This window comes from Gambusia affinis, linkage group LG05 (genome assembly GCF_019740435.1).
Source record: "Gambusia affinis linkage group LG05, SWU_Gaff_1.0, whole genome shotgun sequence".
In the NCBI taxonomy this organism is placed as follows: Eukaryota; Metazoa; Chordata; class Actinopteri; order Cyprinodontiformes; family Poeciliidae; genus Gambusia; species Gambusia affinis.
Genome location: NC_057872.1, coordinates 5,507,620 through 5,525,836, shown reverse-complemented (window position 1 = coordinate 5,525,836; position 18,217 = coordinate 5,507,620). Strand labels below are relative to the sequence as shown.

Here is an 18,217-nt window from a genome sequence, read left to right as displayed (position 1 = left end):
TCAAACTTGTTTTATTTATTTTTTTCTTTTAAAATGTAAAAATCAAGCAGAGCTGAAAAATCCACTGGCATCAGTTTGAAAGTTAAACTGGTTGGAAGTCAAAGTGGTAGAGAAAAAAGACAAACTGTGGATTTAAATGGAATCTTCTTGGTTCACCAAACAGATTTTATTGTATTTTTTTTTTTTTTTTTTGCCGTTTTCCGCTAAAGTTAGACCATCACAATAAGGATTCAGACCTTCAGGCAGGCCTTGACTAGTGCTCCTTTTTCTACCGCTTCCTTTTCCTTTCATTAAAGTTTCCTGTGTACGTAGGTGGATTTAAAACTCTGAATATTTTGCTTCTTTAGCAGGGGCGATTTCTAACTTTTTTATTTTTTTTCCCCTTTCGAGAATTCATCACCGATACGTTTCCTCGTGATGTTCTCATTAAAATGAAGGTCATGGTTGTGAAGGAGCGCTGCCCTTTTAAACTAACGTCAACGTGTATCAAACTCAGGGCTTATCCATTCTGCACATACATGTCCGCATCATATTGTTGTTGGGTTTTTTTAATAATGTAAGTTACTTTACAATCGAAGGACAGATGTACTGTGACTTGCAGCAGACTGAGTCGGCTTTAACAACAACAGTCACTAATGTAACCGAGGAAGTAGAAATGTATGTCGATGCTGCTGCTGTTGTTTAGAAAACTCTGCTGATTATTTATTTCAGTGACTGAAACTTTGGGAGCGTCAGCTTGAGAAGCGGTTTTCTTTCTCCCCACTCTTTGTTTTCAGTAGGAAAACTTGACCTTTTCTTCGAAGGACCTGCTAGTTGTAAATATCTGTGCCTTATAGTCCCGTTTGAATGTTGCGTGGTTGAGTTTTAGATTGTCGCTCTGCAGCCCCTCCAACCAAAGGAATTGACAGTGTCCTGCTGAATCGGGGTCCGGGCGCTCCGAGCGCCGCACGTCAGCCCCGCAAATTAATATGCAAAAATGAGATTTGTTTATGCTTTCCTGTGTGCTGCGCAGTCCAGCTGAGTTCACTCTGTAAACACTGCTGGCTACATTTGTTGTCAACGTTGTTAAAGATGAGCAAAAAGCCTTCGAATAAGTTCTGCTTTGATTTGGTTGAATATTTATTTATTTTTTATCTGTATCTGGTTAAAAACCCGTTTCCAATTCATTGATGGACGATTGTATCCATAATACTTTGCACTCTAACAAGATCATTGTGACTTTTGGAGGAGAAACGTCAGAGATTCAACGCCATGCTTAACTTTGGGAATGATTTTTTCTTTTTGTTTTATGGATTGTCTGCTGCTGTGCTGCTGAAAGATCCAAAAAGTCCTTTTTTTTCTCGCCTCTCTCCCAGACAACTGGGTTGCATACAGATAACATCCATATACCTGAAAATTGTACTAAAGAGTAGCACTACTACATATTTTTACTAACGTAAAAGTAAAAAATAAAAGGTAGTCGTATTATTTAATATTTAATATGTGAAAATGATAAAGTTAAGCAGGCAGCAGCCAGGTGTTCTCTCTGGGTACTGCGGCTTCCTTCAACAGTCTCTAAGGTTGAGTTGGTTGTTTGTCCTGCCTCTGTGTTGCCCTGGCAACCTGGCAGTGACCAGTTACCACCAGAGCAAATGACCCCCACCTGCAGATTGATGTCAATAAATATGTTTTTTATTTTATTTATTTATTTTATCATTGCCCCATCATTGAATAAATACACTGAAATTAAATACTGGATCTGAAAAATAAGTGAATTTATTTTAAGGCTTTTTACACCTGACTGTCACTTCTGGTTCCAGAGTTGAAGTCTTCTCTTTTTCTGTAACTTTAAAGTAAGCAGAAGAAGAACCAGCCCAGTTCTTGACCTGGTAAAACATTTTGTCAAACAGTTAACAATTTTTTTCCAGGTTTATTAGGTTGGTTGGTTGAAAACCTCACATTTAACCTTTACAGTTAAAGTCAGTTATTTTGATAACTTTTTTCCCCCCCTTCATTTATCCACCAAACTCAAGTGTACCATTTCAAGTAGATGCGAATAAAAGTATCCCTGTAACAACACATTGGATGTCTGCAGTGTACAGCTAATGACCACCAGTCACCCTCTCATGTCACGTGTGATCAACATTTGCACCGTGTGTGGTTGTTGTGGAAGAAGGTTGTGTGCTCTACTGGCTCGGTGGTTTGAATAAACTGGAGAGCTGCTGACTGACGCGTCGTGATTTCCATTCATTTAGTTCCATTCCACTAACCGCTTAAATAACCAAGAACATCCTTTAGCTACTTGTTCTGGCGTCCTCACAATCTTTGTTTTGATCACAGATATTACGAAGAAACCGGAGAACAAAGTGGCTTCATTCCTGCAAAGATGTTTTTGTAGCTTCAGAACACCAATGTTGCCAAAACAAATGTAAACGTATCTCTTAATTGCGTTGTGATCGGTAGCTCAGCTCAGGGATATTCAGGGTGAGTGACTGGGTAGCTGTAGCGGAATGATCCTTTTTGCTTTAACCCCTCTGCCATTTTACAGTCTATTAATACCAGAGGGAGAAGTGACATTAGCTTGTCTTCTTAACGGCCTTTTAATGAATTGTTTATGCCTGGTTTAATGATGTATATTGTGGCCCTGTAATGTGCCCTAATGACGGAGAACGAAGCGGCCTCAGCTGAAGTATTAATTTGGACGGCCTCCCCAATGATTATTCCTCAGCTCCTAACGCCACGGCTGAGCGCGACGTGATTCATGGCGGCTGCTCGCCGTGCAGCTACAGCTTGATTTCTCGCTGTCACACTCCTCTATGAGCCTGATGTAGTATCCATGGAATCCATAGCAATTAGTTGAGTCTTTTATTTGCGGTTGTAGAGCTCTCAGATGAGAGCAGGACGCTTCAGCACTGGGGACACACAGCAACTTGTATAAGTGTTCACACCACTGGAACTTTTTCACCTTTTGTCAGAGCGCAGCTACAAATTTCAATGGGATCTTATGTGATAGACCACAATACAAAGTTAGCCATGTGATTTTTTTATTTATTTATTTTTTTTTTTTCCACATATAATAATTGGAAGGCTTCTTGTGTCCTTAATGCTGATGCCTCTAAATAAAAGTTAATTCCATCTGGAATTAGGAATATTTAAATTAGCTCTAAAAATTTAGTTCAAAATAAATCTTTAGCCAGCTAAATACTTAGCTCTAAATTAAGTATTAAGTTAGCTGGTCTAAATGTTTAGTCAGAGAGCTCAATATGTAGCTTCAAGCTAAATATTCCAAAATATATCTTGTTCACAAATTAAGTTAGCAAACAAAACACTTAGCTCCAAACTAGATATTTAGCGGGCAAAATATTTTGCTTCAAAATAAATGTTTAGCTAGTCCGCTAACTGGTTAGCTCCCAACTAAATCTTTAGTTAGCCAGATAGTTAAATATTTAGCTTAAAACTAAATGTTTAGCTTGAATCTGTATCGTTAGCCAGCTAAACACTTGGCTCCAAACTAAATATTTCGTTAGTGAGCTAAGTAATTAGCTTCAAACTAAATGCTTAACTCCAAACTTAATATTTTACTAGCAGAGTGAATATTCAGTTTCCAAACTAAATACCTAGCTCCAAGCTAAATTTTTAGCTAGAGAGCTAAGTTAGCATATTTATAGTTAGCAAAATAAAGACTCAACTCCAAACTTGACAGTGAAACCTCACAAATGTCGAGTTCCAGTACTTGGAGTTGAAATTGTCACCAAAAGTGATTGAACACAAACGTATACCCCACTTGTCGCATGGGGTATCATCATTGTGTCACTTTGGCCTATCTCAAGTCGCACTGATGTTTACATTTTAATGTCTCACACAATGTGGAAAAGTTTAAGGGTTTACTTTGACAAGGCACTTTAAAGTTGTAAGTGTTCCTCATTGGTGATATAAGCAGAAGTGTTGGGGTGGCAGCACAAACTTTTGCAGCTCCTTGTGTTTTTATTTTGTGCGTTTGGCTGTGCCGCCGGCAGCGTCCCCCGCCAGGCAGAGCGGGAGGACCGGCCTCGTCTTGCAGGATGTTGTGGTGTGATACCAGTCATTATGCGGCTTGGCGTTCCTTCTCTAGTTTCCCCCAGCTCAGGCTCTAATAATGAAGACATCCCTGACAGATGACACTGTCGTGTCTAACACTTATTATTTTTGATATGTCTGTTGTTTTGTTTTTTTTCTTCTTCTTTTGTTTTTAAATCCAGGATATCGAGAACGTCAGAGCTCGGTTTCTCAAATCCATTTAAGTCCAGAAATCCGTGTGCAGCTTTCCTTCGCCATGACCAAGTCGGCGAGGAGAACCGTTTTCATTTGCACGCGCCTCAGTCTGACTGTGATACTGCCGTATAATTACTGTAAACAGGCGACGGCGCACAGAGGCTGCTCGCAGATCCCATCCGACTCTCACTGAAGAGATAAACAGTGTCGCTCAGGATCAGGATCGCCTGTCTCATAAAAGCCCATGGAGGCTCGAAACAACGCGTCTTTGTTTGCTGCCTTCTAGAAAAAAAAAAGAAAAGAAAAGGATTCTACTGAAAGGAGAGATTTGGTCACACCACCTCTTTAAGCAAAACAACTTGTGACCCTCACACGTCGATATTAGAAGGAATTAGTTTCTCTTTCTCAAAGATAGCTATCTTGAGAAAATTAGCTGAAGCGTGATGTCGTGCATTTATTCCCTTCATCCCTCTAAATTAAAAAAAAACAACAACAATAACAACATATAAATATATTGACTCAACATTGCCATAAAGTTTTAACAAAACACAGTGAAATGGTGTTTGTGTTTCCGGAGGTTTTTTATGTGACATGTCAGAGGTCGTTAGGGTCCCCACACACACAGGCCAGTAAAGTAAAGTTCACTTAAAGTAAATTTTGCTCAATAAATGTAAAGTACCTCGCAAAGGTTTTCACTTCGCCTGATTTTTAAATATATTTTCTCACATTGCAATCACAAAATTTAGTTGTTTTTTTTTTGTTAGTTTTTTTTTTTTGTTAGTTTTTTTTTAACCAGAATTTTAGCTTATGGACCAACACAAAGTAATAAATAATAATCATAAAGCAGAAGAGACATATGTTTTCATTTATATTAAAAAAGTGACTTTTTTTTTTGTTTGTGTTCACCCCCCTTTACTCTGATAGCCCTAAAAATAAAATTCACTCCGACCAATTAGTGAATACCAGGACAGGAACGCCATAGCATAGCTAGCTTATCTGAAATCTTACCTGCCAGAATGAGTGGCACGAAGAAGATGCTTTAAATTTAAAATTTTGCAAATCACCCTCAACATACCATTCTCACAGTAAAACATGGTGGGGGCAGCGTTATGCTGTGGGAATGCTTGTCATTGGGAGTTTGATCCCTGGAAGAAGACCTGCTGGAGGCTCAGCTTCCATCAGGGCACCAACAGTAAAGATAGTGAAAAAGGGTTTCGATACAAGCAGATTCCTGAGTTAAAATGGCCCAGTCAAAGTCCAGACCAACAATCAGTTGAGAATCTGGCAGGATTTGAATAAATGCTCTCCATGCCATTGGACTGAGTTTTTCTGTAAGAAAAAATGGACAAACGTTTCTCTCTCTAGATGAGTGAAGCATTCATCTAGATGGAGCCGCGGAGAAAGTTTTTATTAAACGGGACACAAACGCGGACGGTGCAGGTATCTTTTTCCTTTCACTTCACAAATTACCATCTATTAAATCCTAATTAAATTCATTCAGGTTTCTGGTCATAAGTGGTGAAAAAGTTCGAGTCTCTGTAGATTTTATGTGGTCAGATTTCACCCATGCCAAACTTCCCAGGGCCCAACCTCCAGGGGAGGCCCCCACCGCGGACGGCGTGTGTGTGCGTGTGTGTGTGTGTGTGTGTGTGTGTGCGTGCGTGTGTGTGTGCGCGCGCGCGGAGGAGGGAACGCGACTCGCAGACAAGCGCCTTTTCGCAAACAGGCTCAGCAATTATAGTCCGAGTAATTACGCGCTGAAGGGGGAGACACGCTTCGCCCCGCTGCTCAACAAAGTTCATGTGAAGTTATAATTAAACAATAACTCGTTTACAAATGAACGCACACGCGCATTTGTGTACTTAAGTGCGCAAAGAGTAATTAGCCGCGATGCATCTGAGTGAGAGTGAGCAGCCGCAATGTCAAACGGTGGATCTGAGGCTGCAAGTGTGTGTGTGTGCGTGTGTGTGTGTTTTGGGGTTATGTGTATGGTGTGAAGCGTGTAAGACAGAAGCAGTACAGATTGAAGGAGTGATTGACACAGAGGCTCTGAGGTGGACATGTTGTTTGACTTTGTGTTCAAAGAGAAGAAGAAAATCTCTACATGTGAGGCCATGTTTTCATATTTACGTTGTTTAAGCTGCGAGTCATTATTTGCTCCAACATGCTGATTGGTTACACTTTCTTCTGACATCACAGTGAAATAACGTAATAATATTCCACTTTAAAATGACAGTTTTATGTAAAATCAACTTTTGTGAACGTTATTCTCTCATCAAAAACAAACCTGGAGTGTTGCCTTGATTCTCTCTTGGATGTTTGAGGAATCCTTTTATGTCCCATGGCAACTATTCAGCTGGGCAAAAATGCCTGGGTGGACCTAGCAACGCCTTCAAGGACAAAGTTCCTGCTTGGAGCTGCAGTTAACAAGCTTTGACTTCCCCACTCAGCTCCTTCAGACTAGCCAGCAGCAATTAGCAAACATCTGTTGAAACTGAGCTCATTATAGGAGCCACTTCCCAGTGAAACGCTGGCAAAGGCTTAATCAAGGAGCCATGTTGTTATGACTTCCTGAAGGTGGAGTTTTGGAAAAAGCAGGAGTTTTTAAAGAGACAGAGGCCCAATTTTCATTAGTTAAATTATGACGTCAACTTTCTTTTAAGTCATATTTGATGTATATAACAACTGAAGGTAACATAGTTAACTGATTGTGCTACAAAATAGCATAAAATACTAAATACTGCCCTTTTAATACATCCGTCATGTATAAAATTGAAATATATTTCGTCTAATTATAAACCACCACCCCCAGAATATAATTTTGTTATTGTTTAGGAACCAACCCACAGTTTTGATTCCAGTTCGCTGAGTGATTTCTGAGTGGCCCCTGTGGGCCAGCAGGGCCAAACCGGAGCCCCCACTGCGCCGTCTTGCTGAATTACTAAAACTTGGCCCATTTTTAGCATAAGCATCAATGAATTTCAGTCAATTTGCATCATTTTCATAGATGACATTTATAATAAAGTAGAAGTTGTTTTCAACCTTGCATCAAAAAATTATAAATCTATAGCTTTCAGCTCTATGCTTTCAGAAAAAATAAAAACAAATTCAAGGACTCTTGGGGGCCCCCTGCTGACCTGGAGGCCATGAGCGGCGGCTCAGCTCTCATATATCAGTAAGTTCTTCTCCTGCCAGCTCACAGTCTCATATTGGATGCGTTGTTTTGATGGGAATTTCATATTATTCATAATAATATTTTAAAAATCAAATTGAATCTCATATAGCGGTTCAGCCAGAGCATCTCAGCTTTCCTCCCCACCAGACAGATATCTCACCAGGTTTCCTCATGTCTGCCGTCAGTGAAATTTTCTTTTAAATTTTGTATTTTCGCAACTTATTGTATCCATGGAATCCAAAATTATTCATACCCCTGGCATATTCAGGTAAAAAAAAAAAATGTTTAATTTAATCAACAGGTTCCTTCTGTCTGATGGTACTTAACATTTAGGAGGGAGATTAAAATTAGGGTGATGGAAAAGAGGGCATCCCAACCTCACCAACAGCTGACCTCCAAAAGAAAAAAAAAAAAGCGAAAATCAAAACACCAAAGGAGATTAAAAATAAATGGCTGCTCAGTAATTATATGAGAACAGTTTGATACAGTTTTTTTCTGTTATTGGCAAAGCTGTAAACAATTTTCAACATTCTGTTTTTCAGTAAAATGACAGCTTTTAAAAAAATAAATAAAGATTATACAATTTTACATCATTGTGTTATCCTTTGTTACGTTGCCCATCAGAGACAAACTTAAAATTAAATTACAATCATCTTGAAGTTAATTCTGCCAGGGGTATGAATAATTCTGGACTGAACCGTTTTTAAACATGGCGCCATTTCATCACGTTGACCAATAAGTGGCTGTAAAATGAGGCAAACAGGCCATAAAAGACCAACTTTGACCCATTCTGTCTCATCTGAAAATAAGTTTTATTACTTATTTTCCATAGATGTGTTACCTCAGATGGAGTTTATACACAGTAAAAATGGCGGTGGTGAATTAACACCAACAGTGTTAATTTTAACACCCACAAAGTGTCTATATGTGTCCAAGTCAGCTGGTGTTAAAGTAACACTTTTCAAAGTGTTAAAAGTTTGACACCCATTTTTTTGTTAAATTAACACCAGATATTGTTAATATTCAACAATATGGAGTGTCATATTAACATTACAACGGTGTTGGTGTTAAAATATAATGTCAAAAGTAACACTAGTGTAGTGTTAACCTCAAATATAATATCGTGTTAAAAAGGTAAATAATTGACCCCACAAGGTGTCAATATCAACCAAATCCAGTGGTAAAAAATATTCAAAACAATACACAGAAATGGAAAGTTCAACTTTTATTAAACCCATTTCAGTATTACAGACCTTCAATGCACAGCTCATACAAAACAGTGTTAAGGTGTGTGAATAGATTTTCCATGTTCTCAAAACATTCTCTGACTTTGTTTAAGGTTTGCTCATTCACTTCAGATGAAAGATATGCAAGAACAGCATCCTGTGCTTGAATATGAACATCATTAACAACCTCTTCCATTGAACAAGTTAAAGATTGCACAAGATTTTCAGAAAGTCCAGATGTTTGAACTTGGGCAATAACAGAGCTACACATGTCCATTAACTGCCTCATTTTAGGAAGTCTTTGTTGACTAACAGAAGTACTACTCAATGCATCATCAGCACAAACATCATCAGTCTCAGCACTATCTGCTCCAACATTGTCCACATAAACAGAATCTATAGCAATAGTACCTCCATGTCGTTCATCAAGTGCTTTTGAACCCAGAATACGTGTAAAAAACAGATGAACAGCTATGTTCCCCACGTTTAAAATGCAATTTGTGCCCTGGATACAAAGCATGACTAAATTTCAAACGCTGAAAAAGAGTTGAATAATTTCTGTGCTGAACCTTACAAATGTAACATGTTGGCATATTTAAGTGTTGTTAATTCTCACTCTGATTTCCTCGACTCTGGGGCTCTCCTTTGCTGTTGCCGCATCAATCCCATAAACTGTTGTTTGGATGAATGTGTAGAAGTTGAGGAGGGTTGCATCGTAGGACACAGCAAACACAAAGTGTGCCTTAAAAAGTTCATCGAAGGCAGCCACTGCAGTCTGTGCCACACAAGGAATGGGCTTCTGATCCAGGATGATGTAGAACTTCAGAAAACTGCTCTTCTTCTCTCCAACACAGAGGAGGAAGGGCTGTGCAGATCCAACTTTGCCAAGGAGTGTCGCCATGCTTGTTCCAACCTAAGATTAAAAGACAGCACTTTAGAAATAATGATTTTAGTCCCTCACTAGCAACAAATTAAGAATATTTTCCACCTTCCTTTAGCTGTGAACATGCCACAAAAGGGGATATGACTTGCAAGGAAACTCCTGTGAGCTTAACTGAAAAGATAATTTCTAATGGGCTCATACAATTCTTTGTGTCATTATTTTCCCATAACCAATTTTTTGTTCCATTTTGTCATAAAATTAACCCTGATCTCTCCCATCCCCTCCAAAAATAACTATAGATTTACAATACAAATAACGCGAAATAATGACTTTACATTTTACAGTCTTGTAAAAATTAGATCAATTTACAGTAAGTGAAGCACAATAATTCATGTCAAAAACATACCTTCATGAACTTCACAACACGATCAGCTGCCTCAGCTGCACTAACTTTTACATGTTTCTTCCCTTTGACGGTTGGAGGCAAGAGATGAACCAGCAGGAGAATGGCTGCCAAGTCACTGTCCCATTCTGATAAAATCATAACAAGCCATGCTTAGAATGCATATACATAGAAAAGACTGTTGAACATATTTATCTATCAATACATACCATAATCACTTGACTCCTCCTGAGCAGACAGAAGGTCATCCAGGTGAACACTCTGTCCAAGGCTTTTGCTGACAGTGATGACCTTTGGTTTGTAGAACGTTGGCCATCTTGCAACAAACTTCCCCAAGATGTCTTCTCCAAAGAGCATGATGAAGTCCTGCTCAATCTAACAGAAGAAAAAATACCATCAAAAAACTCAATTCAAAAGTTCAGTTAATCAAATCTGGGAGTTTCTCACCAAGCCTGGTGTATCCAAGAATCTTGGGAAGTGATCCAAGATGAGTGATGACTGGTCCAGATCATGTAGCATATTCTGTCTATGCTTGAATGTTGCCTTCATTTTCCCCTTAACAACGTCCTGGTCTGATGCGTGCTTCATTATGGACATTGCTTCTTTGCATCCATCACCAAACAGCTGTTCAGATGTTGAGGTCTGCCTTGTAGTTCTTGAGCAGTCAGGGAGTTCCTCTTAAAGTCACTTGCAGTGTTACGCTGGCGTTTTCAATCGATAGGCCAGGTAGCCCTGTCCACTTTGAGGATCGTAGAAATGTTCCTATCCCAGAACAGAAACCACAAAATATCAATTACATTGTATTCAAAAGGACAGTTACATGGTTAATCCACATTGTGAAAAAGATCTTCAGGTACTCACATAGCCAGTTGGTGAGCAATTATTTTTCAAACTGGGAAAGCGGGTGACAATTCCCAGGGCACAGGTGATGCGGACATTGACAGGAGGGACTCTCCTAAAACACAATTCAAAAAGAATATACCTGTTTCACATAGGGGTTAAACAAACTCACACCAATTAAGGAGAGGTTATGAACAGAAAACCCATTCTCAGCAATTACTAATTATTTGAATGATCATTATGTTAATAATTATGTTTTTTCAGATATATCACTTCCACTATCACTTTGAACACATCAGCTCTGTCAACTATATAAACTTCATCCAAGCTAGAGTGTTGAGCTAGCTAGCTAGTCAGAATCTGCTACCATATCGGCTAGCCCTAACGTGGCATTTTATACTTTTGCTTTGCTACTGGTACAGTCTACGGAGCCCTGTAGTGGACATGGGGATTTATTATTTTTTTTTCGCTCTCTTTTGCGTCCCCTCTCAAAAGTGTATTGCAAAGTTGACGAACCAGACAACACCCACAATGAGTCCATAAATTATATAAAGAGTTGAAAACATTCGACATTTATGTTGGATTAAAAACTTTTTATTTTACGGAAAATTAACTGCTTCCTTAACAGTAAGGAACAACTTCGCCAAGGAATTTAAAAAAACATCCCCATATCCTCTAAGACGCTAGCCGTTTGCAAAGTTAGCTTTTTAGATACACACATCGCCAATATTTCAAATAATACAGATATACAAGTATTATCCATGGTTTAAAACGACAACTAGAACTTACCAAATATAACAGAATTCAAATTTACCTTTCGCCAAGATTAGGCAAAGCAGGGACCTTGAATTTGATGGATTTTCCAAGCAAAATTAGTTAAATATCGTGCACTCTTTGAAGTCTCAAACTAAAAAGCACATTTACAACGAAACAATGGTCATATATGAATATTTAGCTTACCTTTAGGAAAGAATTGTGTCTTTCGTGGCGAAATGAAGCCGTACCGATCGACTGACTGCTGGCGTGACGACAAAAAGTAGAACGAACTCTGCAGCCGTTACGCGAAGGCGGGGCTTAAGCAACACCAACCAATTAACACTGGAATTTAACAACGCGAATTTTACGGAATTTACACTGGCAGTGTTATTTTAAAGCTGTGTGGTGTCAAAACAACACTCACACTCTTTATTTGACACTACACCTGAGATTTCAACACTGGCATTTTTACTGTGTAGGTACAGTAAGTTCACAGCACTTTGAGGTAACGGACATTTCTTTTGGAGATTTTTGTTTTGTTGTTTTTACTCTTTACTCTTTTTGTTTTTTGAAGAATAAACTAAAAAAAAAGTGTCAGTAACATGGATAAACTCCACTAACCAAGAACATTCTTTAGCTACTTGTTCTGATGTCAAATTCTCAATTGGAAATTTGAACCTAAAATTGCCATCTTTATATTTATTTTTGTTTCCCCCTCTAAAACCACGCACCTTTGCAATCTTGCATTTTGTTTAGTAAGAATTATTCAGATACCCGTGCACCATGTTATTGTTCCCCCGACTGCAGTACAGCGATTAAGGATCTTAAACTCACCCTTTGGTCGTGTTGACGCCACTAGATGGCGCTTGTGCACCGACTTTCCTCCATTGCTTCAGACTTTCTTCAGCACAGCCTGTTGTATCCCCCCTTTGCCCCCCTCTCTCTCTTTCTCTGAGCCTGATGGGAAATTTCAAGTCACCTAAATAAAAAGGAAGGTGTAATTAACGCGTCGCGCTATTAATTGCATCTGCTAGAGAGCGGATGAAGGGCACCGGGACGCGCTTCACCCCGTTTTTTTTTCCCCACTACTTGGCCCCCTCAAAAGTCTGCTTGGGATATCAGAGAGAGGGAGAGGAGCTGCTTCCTGGTGTCACGCGTGCAAATGGCAGGTCAGGTCAAACGGAGATGATGATGATGATGATGATGATGATGATGATGATGATGATGATGATGATGATGATGATGATGATGACGATGACGATGATGATGATATAAACTGTGTTTGTCGTCATGAAAACTGTTGTGGATTAAACACAATCAGGTCAATAAAATCACTTTTCAGCAGAGTTTGGATCCATTAAAGGGCCAACGTTCAGTTGTCTTTTTAACCAATCAAACTACAGATTATTGATTACGTCGCTGAAACAGGAAGTTTGTGTGTTTTTGACTTGATGCCATTGATGCCATTGATGAGTGATCAGACAAAAACTCCCATTAATTCACAGCTCAACGGAACAATTTGATTTAAATTCAAAACAACAACAACAACAACGATAATAATACTACTACTACTACTACTATTAATAATAATAATAATAAATATGGCAAATTTTGGCACTTCGGAGTTAAAATGAGCGGCTTAAAGTTTTCCCCTTCTTCAGGAAACATTTCAGAGAAGCGGTAATAAAGGAAAACAAAGAGCTGGTGCTTAAGATATTCTTCTTCTTCTCATTTTTCCCGTTTTATACGTGTCAATTTTATTCCTACTGTCCCCCAGAGATGGTCCGTTTAGCCCCGTTTTAAGTTTAGAATGTGGCAAATTACGGTCAAGCAAACAAATGACAGAAATCGCTTCTGTGGTCATCTCAGACCAGCTGAAATGAGAGGCAGAAAATGCAAATGGTAGCGACAATAATAAAAGCACTTACAATTTTAAGCTTTCAAAAGCAATCACTGTAGTGGACCCCTTTCTGTCCTTTCCGGGGGCCACCTTTTGCTCCCCGGGCCCCAGCTTGAAGACCACATTTTTACCCCGTTGGATGACCGCTGTGGCCTGTCCGGGCCAAAGTCAGTCCGTTTGGAAGCAGAAACAACATCATCAGCTCACCATCATCCAGCCTGATTTTCTCGCAGCCATTAATTCCTCTCAAACAACGGAGCTGCAGCCACAGCATGAACCTGCTGCAGCACCAAGAGCATTTCCTGGCTTCATCAATGCGTTTGCTTTAAACAAAAATAAATCAAAACACACACACACACAAAAAACCAAAAACATGTAGGCTTGACATTGGAAAAAAAAAGAGCCTTTTTAATATCAACCTCATTATTTAAAAATGTGCAAGTCCCTTTGTTCATGTGGCGAGTGACGAAACACCAGCAGGCGGTTATCACCTCTGATAGCTCTACCCCAAGTTCATCCAGTGAATATGCCCCAAATAATAATAATAATAATAATAGTAATAATAATAATAATAATAATAATAATAATAATAATAATAATAATAATAATAATAATAATAATAATAATAATAATAATAATAATAATAACAATAATAATAATAATAATAATAATAATAATAATAATAATAATAATAATAATAATTAAAAAAACAAACAGTAAACAGAACACATCCACAGCGTTGGATTGCTACAGGTCTACATCCCACAAGTTCAGTCAAATCTGATCGTTTCATTAAAGCTACCGAGGAGAGATTCCAGTGATCATTTCTGCAGAAACAGGAGAGGGGGAAGAAAATGAAAATAAAGTCAAAAAATATATAAAAGAAAATAACAAAAAGGAAGGTGGGAATAAAATCCCTGGATATGTATCTTTGCATAAAACAAAACAAACAAAACAAACAAAAAAAAGAAAGTGAGCTACTGTTTGGAATTAAAACATATATTTATATATACGTGACTCTGTGTCTGACTAGTCCAGGCTGCCTGCCTCCCCTCTGCGTCTCATTTTAGCTTAAATAGATTCATCTCGTGTTTTTGCGTCACGTAAATAGAATAGAAATGACGTAATAAATTACAAACTCCAACAAAAACAAAACAAAGATAGAACAGTAAAATCGACTTGCTGAAGCCATACAGTCCCTCCACAATAAAGCAATAATAATAATAATAATAATAATAATAATAATAATAATAATAATAATAATAATAATAATAATAATAATAATAAATAACTTTCTCATAAGATGCAAATTTTGGGAATATATTTTAAAATTTGTTGAAAACAAAATGTGCAAAATCATCATCATTATAATTAATTTATTATTATTATTGTTATTATTATTAGAAATATTATTATTATTATTATTATTATTATTATTATTATTATTATTATTATTATTATTATTATTATTATTATTATTATCGAAAGCGTTGTTCTGGAACATTTTAATTATTTCTGAGCGTTTTTAAATATTAATAATCTGTCTCGGTTCCGGTTCTGAAGCGCTGTTTTGTGTTTTGAATTGGTTTTGTTTTCCACTCAGAGAGGACGGGAAGCGACTCAAACCAAAAATGAATTAGCTGACATTTAAATCAATAACTCACGAGCTGCAAATTAAATGCGCAAAAAAAGAAAATAAAAAAACAAACAAACAAAAAACGCATTTGAGAGTAAAGTTCGAGCGACAGCACGCGAACACAAAGCTGGATTCTGAGACTCAATAATGAAAAAAAAATAAATAAATAAATAAATCTAATTGTAAGGGGAGGGGGGGGGGGGGGGGTAGAATAAAACAAAAATAAAAGTGCCCAAGTGAAGAAATTATATATATATTTTTTTAAAAAATGGGGATAAAAATCCATAACATTTTGTTTAAAGTTGTACAATATTTACAGATTTGAATCCGAATGTTTTTGCTGCCGTCTTCTTCTTCTCATTATTATTTATTCATTTTTATTTTGCTGAGATATCTAGAGCCCATCTTATCGTGGGAAAAGTGCCAGATAGTCCAATCAATCGCCGTGGAGCCTTTTCTTCTTCTGCTCCTCCTCCTTCTTCTTTTTCTTCTTCTACGAGCAGAACAAACGCTTTGATGGAGGAGATCATGTTATTGAACTGGTTGTGATGGTTTAGAAAAAAAAAACCAAAACAAAAAAAAAAAACAGAGCGGTTGTTTTTTTTACATTGTTCACGCCGCTAATTGCAGAGGTCGGAGTATGACCAATAATAATAATAATAATAATAATAATAATAATAATAATAATAATAATAATAATAATAATAATAATAATAATAATAATAGATGAGTGGCAGCTGACCTCTGTGCTGACAGATGGGACTCCACTGGACTGGGTTTGCAGCCACTTCACTCCATTAACGCAGCTTTCTGTGACCCCTGTCTGGCCCCCAGGCCCCTGCCCTCTCCTCGCCCCCAGTGGCCCCTTCGCTGCAGGACGCGCAGCCACAAACTAACCCGCTCAACAATGATGTCGGAGTTGATAGAAAAGTGGAAACTATTCTGCTAGGCTTTTCATCTAAAAAAAAAAAAAAAAAAAAAAAAAACAAAAACAAAAAAAACCTCCCTCCCTTTCTGTTTTTTTAATATATAGATTTTTATTTTATTTAATTTTTTTTTGTATGTTTTAATTTTATTATTATTTTTTGAGTCAAATATAATTTTGAATACACAACAAGGGGGCTACACCTTGAAACCTCGTCGACTCACAGTGCTGGGCATGTGTCCCCCCTCCTCCCTTCATCTCTCACACATTCACTGCAGATATCGTGGAGGTGCTCACTGCAATCTATTATACATAAAACACTCACTAGATCGTCTCATAGTCCAGTGATTTATATATAACCTCAGGGATAAATAATAATAACAATAATAATAATAATAATAATAATAATAATAATAATAATAATAATAATAATAATAATAATAATAATAAAATAAAAACCGATGAACAAGTCCTGGAGGAGCGGTCCGGTAGAGTTCATTGGACCGGGGTCTGGACCCCGTGGTGCGGCGGCGTGTCCCCGTACACATCCTCGCTGCCCGGCAGCGCTCCTCCGGGAGGGGTCATGCGCTTCTCCTTCTGTCTCCTGTTACAAAACCAAACTCTCACCACTTCTTTCTCCAGGTGAAGACTGTCCGCCAGGCTGATTATTTCCGACGCGGCCGGCTTAGGGCACTTCAAAAAATGGCTCTCCAAAGCTCCCTTTACGCTCACCTCGATCGAGGTCCGTTTTTTCCGTTTCCTGCCCTGCGCCGCGATCTTGTCTAGGCTGGTCGGGCTGCCCGAGGTGGAGTCCGCCTCCTCCAGCCACTTGTTCAACAGCGGCTTCAGTTTGCACATGTTTTTGAAGCTGAGCTGCAGGGCCTCAAACCTGCATATGGTCGTTTGGGAAAACACATTTCCGTACAGGGTCCCCAGGGCGAGTCCCACGTCCGCCTGCGTGAAGCCCAGCTTGATCCTCCGCTGCTTGAACTGCTTGGCGAACTGCTCCAGGTCGTCCGACGTCGGCGTGTCCTCGTCCGAGTGGTCGTGGTGACTCTGCGACCGGTGCTGATGCTGGTGCTGGGACGCGGGGTGGCCGTGCTCGCTGAGGTGCGGGCTGTGGTGGTCCTCGTGGCTGTCCCGCAGGTTGTGGTGGTGCATCCCCTGGCCGCTCCCCGGGATCAGCCCGTTGACGCCGAAGCCCGGCTGGGAGTAAATAAGGCTCTGGCCGTTCGTCGTCGCCATGCTCGGTATGTGCGCCGCGGTGGTGGTCCTCCACGCCCGCGCGTCGTGGTGGTTCCCGTGCGCCTGGTGCACCAGGTGCGGCGGCCGAGACTGGTGCTGCAGGCTGCTGCTGGAATTGTGCATCTCCTCCCTGGCGCCCTGCACTGCGGGCTTGATGTCCTGCTCGGCGCCGATGGGGCTCGAGGACCACGGGGTCCCCTCTCCGTGGGACAACGCCGTGATCCACTGGTGCGCGTGGCTGAGCGTGTGGCTGTTGCTCTGCAGCGGGTAGTCGCTCTGCAACAAGCTCTGCGCGTCCCGGTACGCCGTGGCTTGCTGCATGCCGCCGGGCTCCGAGTGCACGATGGATGCGCTGGAGGTGAGGATGCTGTAGTGGTTAGACGCTGCGGTCGCCATGACTCCCGGAGCCGGACTGGTCGCTCTTATTAAAGGAACCTCGCATTTGACAGATCCGCTCCTGCCCATAGGCGGCTCCCAGGCGCTCTGCCAAGTGGACGCCGAGGCGCACCTGGACTCCGCGCCGCCCCCGTCGCTTATTGGGCGTCGACGAATGATGGACACGGTTGCCAGGGGCAACGGCGCGCGGATTGGCTCGGCGGGAGTCTCAACAAACACAGCCCTGTTTTGCTGGAGAGGTGCGAGTTGTTCGAGGCTCCTGTGGAAGCGGAGAGCCGGAGTGCGGCGCGAGGAGACGGAGCTCCGGGATCTGCAGGTGCGGCTGTAAGATCCAGTTGATTTTACTCTGGCAGTGAGGTTTTTATCCGAACTCAGACTACAGGTAGTCGAGCTCCAGCTGCGGGGATTTCCTCTGATGCAGACAGCAGATTTATTTTGTTGGTTACGGTGTTGTTGTGCACACCAGTTTAGATTGTGAATATGTGATTATTTTAGCCATGTTTATTGGAAATGAGACCAATTAATTGCACATTGATGTCATCTTTATGTGTATATTGTAACAAGTTGACTTTTTTTTTTAGAACTATTTTGATATTTTATCA

The 18,217-nt window shown here is 39.8% G+C and overlaps 2 protein-coding genes across 2 annotated transcripts; both read right to left on the bottom strand.

Annotated features, from left to right (window-relative positions):
* Positions 1-9,078: 9,078 nt before the first annotated feature.
* LOC122831731 lies at positions 9,079-10,610 on the bottom strand. Its single transcript, XM_044118132.1, has 4 exons — positions 10,365-10,610; positions 10,127-10,292; positions 9,921-10,045; positions 9,079-9,544 (listed from the first exon to the last, which is right to left on the bottom strand). The coding sequence occupies exons 1-4, from the start codon at positions 10,512-10,514 to the stop codon at positions 9,227-9,229; spliced, it is 759 nt and encodes a 252-aa protein (XP_043974067.1). The 5' UTR covers positions 10,515-10,610; the 3' UTR covers positions 9,079-9,226.
* Positions 10,611-14,913: 4,303 nt separating this feature from the next.
* Positions 14,914-17,930, bottom strand: pou3f2b (POU class 3 homeobox 2b). Its single transcript, XM_044118130.1, has one exon. It carries the CDS (start codon positions 17,682-17,684, stop codon positions 16,470-16,472), a length of 1,215 nt encoding a protein of 404 aa, XP_043974065.1. The 5' UTR covers positions 17,685-17,930; the 3' UTR covers positions 14,914-16,469.
* Between the last annotated feature and the right edge of the window lie 287 nt (positions 17,931-18,217).

Bases quoted from the DNA above. Each gene is read 5' to 3' on its own strand.
- LOC122831731 (XM_044118132.1), bottom strand. From the start codon at position 10,514: ATGTCCATAATGAAGCACGCATCAGACCAGGACGTTGTTAAGGGGAAA. The intron at 10,293-10,364 runs GTGAGAAACTCC...TTCTTCTGTTAG, and splicing joins TCTTGGATACACCAGGCTTG to ATTGAGCAGGACTTCATCAT. The intron at 9,545-9,920 runs GTATGTTTTTGA...TTTTAATCTTAG, and splicing joins GTGTTGTGAAGTTCATGAAG to GTTGGAACAAGCATGGCGAC.
- pou3f2b (XM_044118130.1), bottom strand. From the start codon at position 17,684: ATGGGCAGGAGCGGATCTGTCAAATGCGAGGTTCCTTTAATAAGAGCG.